This window comes from Mytilus trossulus, chromosome 8, assembly GCF_036588685.1.
Source record: "Mytilus trossulus isolate FHL-02 chromosome 8, PNRI_Mtr1.1.1.hap1, whole genome shotgun sequence".
In the NCBI taxonomy this organism is placed as follows: Eukaryota; Metazoa; Mollusca; class Bivalvia; order Mytilida; family Mytilidae; genus Mytilus; species Mytilus trossulus.
In genome coordinates, this window is record NC_086380.1 from 75,856,840 (window position 1) to 75,869,903 (window position 13,064).

General features: G+C 32.2%; 1 protein-coding gene across 1 annotated transcript; it reads left to right on the forward strand.

The window, feature by feature from the left end:
- The first annotated feature begins 6,382 nt into the window (after window positions 1–6,382).
- LOC134728002 (uncharacterized) lies at window positions 6,383–7,816 on the forward strand. Its single transcript, XM_063592402.1, has one exon. The coding sequence runs from the start codon at window positions 6,383–6,385 to the stop codon at window positions 7,814–7,816; it is 1,434 nt and encodes a 477-aa protein (XP_063448472.1).
- Window positions 7,817–13,064: the final 5,248 nt, after the last annotated feature.

A 13,064-nucleotide genomic window follows, 5' to 3' on the forward strand; every position in this document is an offset into this window, starting at 1 on the left:
TCAAATGGTTTTTTTTTCTTTCATGTCATTTTTTGTTAAAGCTAATGAAACCGAAACCCAACAACAACAAAATTATACATGTATTCAAAATTAATATCTTCAGTGGAGATAATCGCCTCAAAGTACAACTAGCATATCATACATACTGGATATTCGTATCAATCAAAGTATTGAGTAAGAAAGTTGAACGTTGTATTATACATTATTGTGTTATTACATACATGTATACGAATACAGACACACGGACAAATATCGATATGTAAACAATCAAATACGGAGATGTTATACATACAGCTAATTGGATATTAATATTTCAAAACATAGCGGTGTTAGGTATTTTTAAGTTGACTTGTCCAATAGTAAGACTTAAGTTCTAATGACGAAGACACATGCAATTTTACGCCATTCATTGGTATCCTAGTAAAATCTGTAGCCGAATTTGGATATACACAAATAATTATGAATTATTTTGAAAGTTGTCATAGAAAGGGTCCACAGTATGCTGAAGGTGGACTTTTGAAAAACCAAGCAGATATTGTCGTTATATACACGGACAATTTCAGATATGTTCGGATGTATAACTGTTTCAATTCACGCAGTCACGATTAACAACACCATGGTCATATGCTTGCAAACGAAGGATTTTTAAATATGTAGAAGAAATTCCTATTGAGATAGACAATCATTTAAACCAATAAAGGGTATACGGACCATACATCGAGTAGAAACAAAAAATCTACAAACGGTACTAGTTCGAACCGTTTTGTGTTATTGCGACGGGTGCCTTGAGCGTGACTATTGTTTGTTTACTGATTCTAGTTGGCATTTCGTTGGAAGTCAAAGTAGACCGGTCAAATTTTTGCAGTTGTATGTGATGAGGAGGAAAATGTTCTATTCCTCCTTATAGCTGCATCGGGGAGTCATAATTATGTTATCAGGAGAAGAAACTAATGAGTGGAGGTCAACTTTCGGCATTCTTTTTATTTAGGGGTCACACCACTTATAGAGCATTACTAATATATTTAAAAACCCCAAATCTTTCCTTAACCAATATACCTTACCGTAACACTCGCCCTAACTATAAAACCTAACCCTTACCTAAAATTTCCTCTGACCTAACAATTACAATGAATATGAACCCTACCTCTAAAGTATAGGGACCCTTAAAGTAAAAGAAGGCCCAACTTTCCCTGAAGGAAGATTAATGGACATTATTTCATAAAAAAAAAACCATCACGGTTTACAGGACAGTCTTTGGAAAAATCAAAAAGCAATTGTCCGAAGAGCTTCCGTATTGAATTTGTATGTATGCCAAGACAATATTTGAAAAGAAATACGCTCGTTTTAACCGAAGAAGAGAATAAAAATATTTTGGAATGTGTTAATTTATGTTAACTGCTTCATTAATAATCATTTGACATTTATATTGTGTCACGGCTTCGTAATGTGTCACGACATAGGATGAGAGCACTACATCCTGTGCCGTGACATTACGTTAGTGTCATGTGATTTTCCTCGAGTAAATAAAATTGAGAATGGAAAAGGGAATGTATCAAAGAGACAACCACCCGACCATAGGAAAAACAACAGCAGAAGGTTATCAACAGGTCTCAAATTTAACGAGAAATTCCCGCACCCTGAGGCGTCCCGTTTTCAGCTGGCCCCTAAAGTTTTCAATTTTGCATTTCTCTTAAATATCACAAACAAAGTACATTTAATACAAGATTTATCTATCGCGAGAAAAAAGATAAATTACGCGTCATACATTTCTAAATCCCTTCTCTTAATATCAATTGGAGAAATAAAATAAAATAAAAAAAATCTTCAATGTAATAGATATTATTGCTTTGGACAATATTGGATCAATAGAGAGAAAATCACATGACACTAAAGTACATCTTTACTTAAATTGTATTCTAAGGAACAGAAAATCATTTCGTTGAGAAATAAAGAATGTGGCAAATGAGAACAATTAAATAAGACATCATCAACGACAAAAACAGGTAAATGAGAGAGAGAAAAAAATAAATACAAAACAAATACAGAACAAAGTAAAACATAAAATATACAATTGAGAATTGAAACGGGATATGTCAACAACCCGACGAATTAAAGAGAAGACAGCAGTCGAAGGCCACCAATGCAGTGATAAATTCCTGCACCCGGAGGCAAGCCTTTTATAACCACCCCATTCCCAATAAATTCAAACTTGACAATAAAATACTGCTATTGTAGAATTTTGACAGATATTAAAGTCTTACAATCATTGAAAATACGCAGACGCTAATTTGTTTAACTACTTTGAGGTTGATATAAAAAAAAATTATACCGGACCTCCCTACAACCATATTTAAAGTTAGAATAAAAAGATCATGATTAAAAAAAATCTAAAATTGTAAAGCGTTTCTCCTCTTCAGTACTATTTTCAAAATAAAAAAAATCTTGTTTTTTTTCAACCAGTAAAAATTATTTTAAAACAAATTGTGCATGAATGCATACGCGTGGCTTTGAATGTAGCATAAATCCCACAATTGATTTTCCGTCCTTTTCACAAAACACCATACGCATTGATCTTATATTTCCTTTGTCAAGAGGTCACCTGGCACAAACCAATATCTCCTTTCATTAACTGAAAACCAAGTGTCTAACGAATATACTGGACGTCAATATTACAAAACGTCTATATAATATGATTTTGACGTTAACATACGACGTTACCAAAAATGACACCAACATCGAGCGTAACGTCATAGTTTGTTTTAAAAAAATCAAAACTTAAATGGATTTTGCAGTCCACATGAACCTTGATGAAAAAAATATTGTAAGCTGTCTGTGTCAATAAATCCCTAAGAATATAAAACCGAAAAATATTCCTCTGCAGCCGGCATAATTATATATTGTTATCATCATAACAATTTTTCTATATACAACTCTAGCAATAAATAGTTTGATTTAAATATTGAAACTTCATATTTCATGATTTACAATGTATTTAAATTGTGTGTTTATTTTTAACCAGGAAGTGTGCTCATTTTGTTAACAGCGCCACATAGTGTATAAATCATCATACATCACACAGGTGTTTTACTGTTGTCTTCAAGAACCAGAATTACTAGTTAAACAGTAGAACCGTCGTGGTTTTATTCCTAATTAGAAGCTTTACGAAAATTAATCAGGTATGTAATCTAATTTTGTAATATTTTTTTTATGAAGAGCTAAACTAGCTTAGGTAGATTCCGTTAAAACCGAAAGTAAATATTTTATCAATCCTTTGTTTATTCCGTTTATGTTAAGATAGTCACATGTTACTTTAAAAATATTCTGTTTTGTAAATAAATTAACTTGGTTTCAAATGGATATCTTTCTTTCTCTGATTCTTCTTTATGTAATCGATATTTAGGCAAAAATCACTGTTAAGAAAGTGCGAATCGTATCTTCAATAAGATTTGTGTATTGAATCGAATTCATTTATTTGTAGTTAAGATACTGTTTTGAAATAAAAGAAATAAAGCAAACGAATAATATAATACCATACTATTCACGATCCGAGTGCGACACTTGACCACCGAACCTTTTTTTTTTTTTATGTCATCGACGTATCGGGGAGTATTACATTTTACAATTGTACGTCTCTACGTCCTTGCGTCCAACAAATATTTTCGTTAACTTATTTTTAGTTTGCATCATCCAAGTGTTAGAGCATCATCAATATTAATTTGTGAAATTTAATGACCCGGCTTCTTTGATATTCTTGTTTTGACAAGTGTCTGAAGGATCGCCGATTCGTACGAAAATAAGAAGAGATCGGCAAGAAGAAGGGCATATTTCGTTCCCATAGGATTGACGACAATTTGTTGAACAAGTCTACCTCCAAATAAAATAGATATATTGTCAAAAGAAAACTTGCTACGTTTATTAACGCTCTTTCTTTGAACGCTACTTGGATATTTTAAAAAGTTTATTGGTTTTTTTTGAAATTTTTCTGTCTTTTACCATGTCTTTGACCTTGTCTTTGAGCTTGTCTGTTACTGAAGTTTCTAATTGTATGTCAATGATTTCGTATTAATGACAAATGAAAAAATAATAGCGTAGAATGAATATAAAATCTACCTATGTTATTAAAAATCATGATATCTTTTTTTCTGCACTCAACATGCTTAATGTTCATATGGACCCTTCGGCTTCACTTCCAATTTTACTCTGAGTACAGACAAACCTGTGCATCTGGAAAAAAGATAAGTAAAATCAAAATATATATTATGTTTTAAAAAAATCAAAACTTAACTGGATTTTGCAGTCCACATGAACCTTGATAGAAAAAATATTATAAGCTGTCTGTGTCAATAAATCCCTAAGAATATAAAACCGAAAAATATTCCTGAGCAGGCGGCATAATTATATATTGTTTTTATCATTACAATTTTTCTATATTCAACTCTAGCAATAAATAGTTTGATTTAAATATTGAAACTTCATATTTCCTGATTTAAAATGTATTTAAATTGTGTGTTTATTTTTAACCAGGAAGTGTGCTTATTTTGTTAACAGCGCCACGTAGTGTTTAAAATCATCATACATCACACATGTGTTGTCTTCAAGAACCAGAATTACAAGTTAAACAGTAGAACCGTCGTGGTTTTATTCTTAATTAGAAGTTTTACGCAAATTAATCAGGTATGTAATCTAATTTTGTAATAATTTTTTTTATGAAGAGCTAAACTAGCTTAGGTAGATACCGTTAAAACCGAAAGTAAATATTTTAACAATCCTTTTTTTTATTCCGTTTATGTTAAGATAGTCACATGTTACTTTAAAAGTATTCTGTTTTGTAAATAAATTAATTTGGTTTCAAATGGATATCTTTCTTTCACTGATTCTTCTTTATGTAATCGATATTCAGGCAAAAATCACTGTTAAGAAAGTGCGAATCGTATCTATGTTAGGAAAGTGCGAATCGTTTAAATGATCGATATCGCTTGTTGTAGGGTATATATTTTATTTTTATAAAATATAGGTAGATTGTAGTTATTAGAAAAGAGGGTCGAAAGATACCAGTGGGACAGTTAAACGTTCAACTGACAACGCCATGACTAAAACAGAGACATAATATCAGACAAATAACAGAACACAATACACATGATACCCAAAATAGAAAACTAAAAACAAAGTAACACAAACCCGACCAAACATTTGGGGTGATCTCAGGTGGTCCAAAAAGGTGAGCAAATCCTGCTCCACAATATCAAATGTTCGGAATGATATACACAATGGTTAGTACCACAATATACTGATATACTTTGATTTGCGTAGTGAATACATTACAATTAGCATTATTAGGAAAAGGATCAAATCATTAGAATATGCTTATTGCCAATTTTACTAGGTAAATTATGTCTGTTGTCTATTTTATTCCTTTTCTGTTCTGGTTGAAAGACAATAACAATCAAAACCAAGGAGTAAACAAAGTCTCACAAAACCAAACGACATTTACTTCAACAGTTATAAATAATAAATAAGAAACAACACGAACTCCAATAAAAAATGGGAGTAAAAACAGGTGTTCCGGAAGGATAAGCATTTCCTGCACCGTATACGGCACCCGTCGTGTTATTTCTTTGTTCAGTTCGGTAATGATGAAAAGTTATTATGACTGAGGAACATTATCACCCCATATTTATTGGTATTTGTACAATGTAGTTATAAGAAGATGTGGAATGAGTTTTCATTAGCTTGATTAGACAACTTTCCATCCAAGTCACAATTTGTAATAGTAAACCATTATAGGTCAATGCACGGTCTTCAACACGGTGGCGTTGCTCACACTTAACCGTTAGCACCAAAAGGCCCCTAAAAGGCTAGTTTACCTTGTTTTCAAACATGCAACACTTACATTTATGCATGTTTGAGTTTTTGTGTATTTAATGTCGCAGTTGAATATACCGAACATCTCCAAAATGTGACTATGGATGGTTTGACTCTGGTAGTTTAAGTCATATATCATTTCGATTAATTACAAAAAAAAATGAGATTACGTTTAAATTCTAGGTTGTCAAATGTTAATTGCTTATACTGCTTAGAAAAACTTGTATACAATACAGAACACGAAGAAAAATCTTTTGATTTAAAGTATTATAAAACCACACCTCTCATTTTTTTAGAAGTTTTCTTATGGCATCGGCTAGTTTATGTGATCCTTGTTCCGAAGCTGACAAGTCTTCAACAGCAACAAAGTATTGCTGACTGTGAAGAAAGACTTTGTACAGACTGTGATAAATCACATTGCAGATTCAAAGCCTTCAAATCTCACCATGTTATCGACCTGACGTCCATCGGATCCAATAAACTTTTGTCTGCGATAAAAAACTGCAATATCCATTCAGAAATGATATTGGACTATTACTGCACAGACCATGAGATCGTTTGCTGTAGAGCCTGCATATCTAATGAACACAGGGTTTGTCAGAACGTACTCCCATTGGAACTTGCCTCGAAGGATGTAAAAAAGTCTGCACTGTTTAACGATGTTATGGAAGACATGACGCATCTTATTACAACATTGAGTGCTTTAGACAATAAGAGAGAGTCAAACTTACAATCAATGGAGGAATCCAAATCAACAATAACTAAGAAGATCCGAGCAGTGAAATCCAAATTTTTGAAACAAATTGACGATTTGGAGCGTGAATTAACGACCACTTTGTCATCTCTCCAACGAAAACATGAAATGGAAATCAACAAACAAAAGCAAGAAATATCGCAAGTCTTGGTCAATGTTATAGAAAATAAAAACGAGATGGATTTTTTGAGAGATCATGGATCTAAGAATCAGCTCTTTATATTCCTTCGCCAACAAGTAACAAATATTCATAGCGCCGAGGCCAATATTCAGCAGATAATATCCGATTCACAAGAATTCGATATTACCTTTGACGAAAAGAAAGATGGTAAGCTTGAGTCTCTCGGGTCACTGTTAGAGATTGTTCAACCATGTCAAGTTCAATACAAACAACGAAAATGTCAACAGGCACAAATAAATGCAGAACCAACGAAACGCATTGTAGGTTTTGAGAGGGATACAGTATTAAAACTTAATACTGATGTGATCGAAGGTCTATTTAGTGTATCAGTTACAGATAATAATAAGCTGCTCATTACTAATGCAGCACTACTCAATCCCAAACTGTATGTTTACAAAGACTGTAAAGATTATGAGACAGAGATAGTTTTTTCCTCCGCACCTTGTTGTGTTGCTGTTATACCTGGTACGGACAGAGCTGTTATTACCCTACCTAACGCAATGTCTATACAATTCATCAATACGACAAAGATGACAAAGGACAACACAGTTAACGTCGGATTAACATGTTATGGTATTACTGCTGGACGTGACAGAATTTATGTTGGTGGTACAGGTGGTACTATCAAAACATTAGACCCCAATGGGACAGTTCTAAAAACGATTCAACAAGGATCTAATAATATTTTCTTCATAGCATACGATGATATTCATGATCATTTGATTGTTAGATGTCATGACAAACTCCTTTGTATCAAAGTAGATGGAACCCAAGTATACAGCAAGGACGTCTCAGGTTTAGCAGGAGTAACACGCGATAGGCGTGGTAACATTTACTACGGTTGTTACTATGCCAACAACATACAGAGAATATCATCAGATGGGGAAAACTGTGAAGAAATGCTGAACAAAGACAATGGCATTTACCGTCCGTATGGAATGTGTTTTAATAACGACTTCACGAAACTGTTTGTAATTAATAACGAAGGTAAATCTGTTCGTGTATACAAATGCAAGTAAATGTTTTTATGAAACAACATGAGTACTTGAATTTATATTATGTAATTTATCGTGTTACTTAAATATACACATATAAAGTGCAAACTTCTTTTTTGGAAAATGACGCAGTCATTGTTCCATAACTGCCGACCTGAACTTCATTACATTTCTCTGCCTACCGCGCTTGGTTTCGTGTTTCCTATTTTCCATACAAACTGGAATCTGCTTGTGTTATCATTATGCATCATTGTGTAGTATTAAATCAGCCAGGACCCAGTTTACACTGGTTTTTGCTTGTATTCCACTACACTCAAACAAATTGTTGTAATTTGACGGGAACCAGTTTTAGAATTTGTAAACTACAAAACGTAATCGGTTATTGTTCATTCCGTTTTGGTGTTACATACCGACTTATATGGTTTGAATAAGCTTAAGACCCTTCAAACATTAATGTGATAGGTATATTAAAGATTGTTTTACAAAAGGATTGAACTGTTTTACTTTCAAAGTCGTACTATAGGGATATCTGTCATATACGGATTTCCACTCTCACCGGTTAATTTCTTCTTTTACACGTGCTTTGGAAACTTCCTGTTTAATCGCAAGTTTTAAAATTGTTTTTGAGTGAATTAAACTTATTTTAACAATCATGAAGCGTTCCAGAATCATTTTAAAGCAGTTTCTTCTTCTCTTTGATGATGGAAAATACGTTTTCTCAAGAAAATACCGCAAACGATCGCAGAGGAATTGAAACGTACAAGTCAAGTCGGCACCTGGTTAAATTGGCATCTAGTCAAATCGGCACCTATTCGACGTCAATTCGGCATCCAATAATATTTGTTATAATATTTTCTTATCAATTAATTAATTACTGTTACCAGGTACATAGTGAATATGTTGTTGTGTATTTTGGTAAACCACGAAACGAAAGTGAATATGTAGTGTATAAAGGTAAACAACGAAGCCCTTACCAAAGCTGTTGTTTTAACAATTAGACGATTTGTGTAATTGTAAAAACAAGTCAATTATTAAAATAAAATGGAAAACTATGAGTCCCTTTCAATAAATCAAACTTTCATGCCAAATAATTAGCAAATTTAAGGTGTTTGTTTTTCAGTAAAGTTTAAACAGCATTAAACCTACAATCCTGTAAAATGCTCAACTGGTTAAAATAATGCAGAAAAATACACAATATCTCATGTATTAGTCCAAATAATTATGACGTCTGGCAAGGCTATTTTATTATTTTTCTGGGACGCCTTCCTACGACGTTCGTAGGAAGGCGTCCCAGAAAAAAATTTAACATAGCCTTGCGGTCATAGGAAGTTGTTCCAGAATAAAATTTAAAAAGCCTTGCCAGACGTAATAATTATTTGGACTACTCATATATATATATATCATTAAAAATACACCAAAAAAGTCATTAGTTGAGAAAAATAAATATATACAAAATGTACATGAACACCCAAAAATGTGAAAGTTAGTATTTAACTCTTTTTGCTTAAATACTGAAAAAAATTCTGGCAACCCCTTTCTTATTTTTACCCTATTGCTTAAAATACTGTTAAAAATATATATTTAACATGGGTGACGAATTGACTATATCAGGTGTCGATTGTAACCAGGTGCTGATTTGTCCAGGTGCCAGTTTGACTAGAATTCTTTGACAAATGTTTGAAACTATCTGAGTTTCATTAGACCTTTGATAGCAGTAACAAAAAGATTATTTACTTAATATTTTGTGGGAGAAGGGGGTTCAGACTTTGTGGTATCAGGTCTGTTTGTGCCCAATACATTTTCGCACCCTACACGTTCGCACATTCACACTCTACTCATTCGTGCCCAATTTTAATTCAAATTCAAGTTGAATAATTGGAAAATCATGGTTGTTGTTTTAAATTGCTTTGGTGTAAATACTGAATGTATTTATAGCTTGGTATGAGCAAAACATTGAAGATTTTAAAGGAAAAAACACAAAAGATAATTGTTTTTAACAGCTTGGTCCCATTGATCTGAAACAACGAAACAATAAAACATAGAAACCAAAATATAGCAATCCACTAATATAACCAAAACATGATTAAATTTATTCAACACGCAGAAACAAACAACTGTAGTCAGAATCTCACTTCATTTTGAAACAAGTCAATGAAACAAGTTATAGCAATACACTAACCAAAACATGATTAAGAGTTATTCAACACAAAATAAAACGTTGACAAAATACCACTTTATTTAGAAAGGATTATTATTATTTTTAGCAATACCTTATCCAAAACATGATTAAGATTTATTCAACACAAAAAAAAAATTGCTGTCTCACTTTATTTTGAGACAATGACAACAATTATACTTATAAGAAAACACTTGCTTACAGAGTTATTAAACACAAAACCAATTAAGATTGGGTGCGAACATGTAGGGTGTGAAAGTGAAAGGGGTGAAAATGAGTGGGCGCAAACGTGAATGGAAGCGAACGGACCCAGATTCAGACTATGTACCAGTGAGAAATATACAAGCCTTTCTACGGTATTTATTTGTACAATTCAGCTAGTCTTGACCTATTCATTTGTCTTAAAAAACCAGCCAGTTGTCACCTTCACTTCACACACACACACATATACGAATATCAATTATATGCTCACGATACATGTTGCATTGTTAAACTAATTACGGTATGTGAAAAAAAAGACTTGCATAAAAACTATCCCAATATTAGAGAGAGTGGCGTCATTTTTCTTCAGAGCTTTCAGCTCTTTGATTATATTTTCTGTTTGATTTTCGCTTTTTTATGCGGTTACGAAGAAATAATATTCGGAGAAAAATAAGTAAAGTACAAACAAAGACGAAATAAACAAAAATGAATATAAAGATTGAGAATAAAAGTGGAAAAATAAAAAAAAAATACAATAAATAGCGTACATAAATAGCACGCATTAGTAAACAATACAAGCAAACAAATGTTAAACAAACATTTACAAAGTCTTCGAAAAAAAGATGAAAAAGCCAAATAGAAATGAACAATTTAAACTCACTTACAAAGAAAAATAAAATACCACAAAAAATCAAATAAAAATTGTAGATTCAATATATGAAATGATTCAAATGTTTACACAATTCATCTGCACTCAAAATATTGAAATTTGTACTTTAATTTAGAAACCACATTTATTGTTATGCAGTATCTGTTGTATAGTAGTATAATGTTTGTTGAAAATCTTTATATTGTGTATCGCCAACTTGTTTCATTACGTAATTTGCACTTGGTACTTTTTTGGCGGGTGATTAAGAATACAATATTACAATGTATTTCCTATTTCCTATTTCCTCTTAATACCGCATTTCTATAACGAAACCAACTTTGAGTAGTAATGAATGTTAATCTGCGGCTAACGGATTTTTTTTCCCTCAGGATCTAATTTTAAGTACATTTAGAAGACACATTAGATGAACTTATAAATGGATCAGCCACAGTTTCAAGTATTCATATAATCAGCATGTTCTGATGGATTGACAAGTTAACACAGGATAATCGCAATATATGGGTACTCCGAACAGCGGAAGATGTTTGGAAATTTAATTCAATTCCTGTGTTTGAAACTTAAGGTAGAAATTCAAAAAAATTAACCACACACAATGGGAAATCGTGCGTGTACGAGGTAATACTCTCGGATTTGTCTGGCGTCAGCTTTGTACCGAAAGATTTATGAATTAATATGAAAACTATGGTCCCACTCATTTGCACGATTATGGATTAGATTATAATGGTATGTATGCTCTGCAACCTAATCAATCTTTTCCTACCTAATCAATCTTTTCCTACCTTATCAGGCCATTATGATACCGTAAACTCTGATGAATATTATAAGTTACATAGTGTGTTAGTGACCTAATATGATATATAGAGGGTCAGTAAATTCCATATGGGGTGAGAGGTCATTTGCACACTATGTAACGAATTTATCTTACCGACTATCTTTCTTTGTTGAATTTAGGCTAAAGCTTTCTTATTTGCTATCATAACACATCTCCTTATTTCTGTATTAAAAATGTTCAAGTGTTCAATTTTAAGAACCTTCTTCAATTGATCTGCACTAAAAAAAACTAATGTAAACGATTAATAACTATGATAAACAACCTTGATATAACAATATAAAACAGAACTTTCAATATTTTAAATAATTAAACAATGCCTAAGTGGCAAATTCACTACTAATCGCGTATTGAAATAAGCCTCGCCTCCCTACTAACCTAATATTGAATATGCACGGTCTCCAAGAGGTCGCTTTTAACCAATCATATTCCTAGATATGTATTTGAGGTAAGATAATATCCCGGATTGCCAAATTATTCAACACAAGTATCGATTGAAAACACAAAATCACTATCAAATGGACATATGCAAAACGGTATAGATGAAGAAAATTGGTGTTACATGTGTGTTAATTTGTGTTTTGCTATTCCTTGTAGTTGTCATTCTCTTGTATCAAACGACATAATTAATGTTATATATCAATTAATATCAAATAAGGTAATACTACGATCAAGCAAATGTTGCCTATGTGAAATCTGCGTAAGTTTTATTTACAGTTTTTTGTGTGTTTATTTGACAGACAATAACAATCAAAACCAAGGAGTAAACAAAGACTTACAAAACCAAAAGGCATTTACATGAACAGATATAAATAATAAATAAGAAACAACACGAACTCCAATAAAACATATGACGTGGTGCTGTACTTAAATATCCCGTCTTCAACATTGAGTTAGTGTGCAATTGAAAATGTTTTGTATTCCTGTATTTCATTTTGTTTATGTGCTTTGTTTACATGCCTTTTTTGTTACTTTGTTACTTTTTTGTAATGTTATAGTGATAAAGATTATAACCCAATACTGAATGCTATACCCCTATTTTGATATTTTAGCCTATTAAGTCTGTTTTTTTCACACATTGTTGTCAATATAATATGTATTATCTGCATAAGAATATACCTGTACCTAGTCAGAAATTTTTTGTTATCCATACATTTGATGCGTTTGAGCTTTTGTTTTTTCCCATTTGATTAGGGTCTTTCTGTTTTAATGTTTGCATTTTCATGGGAGTTCAGTATTTTGGCGATTTCCTTTTACATGTAAAATTGTAAGATGTCGGCCGAAGAATGCCAACACGATCAGTTTTCACATTACATATGATTTGTAAATACATTTTTTACTAAACCGAATAAATGACGGGTTATATTTTCTTTACTTCTGTAGCATATACATATCG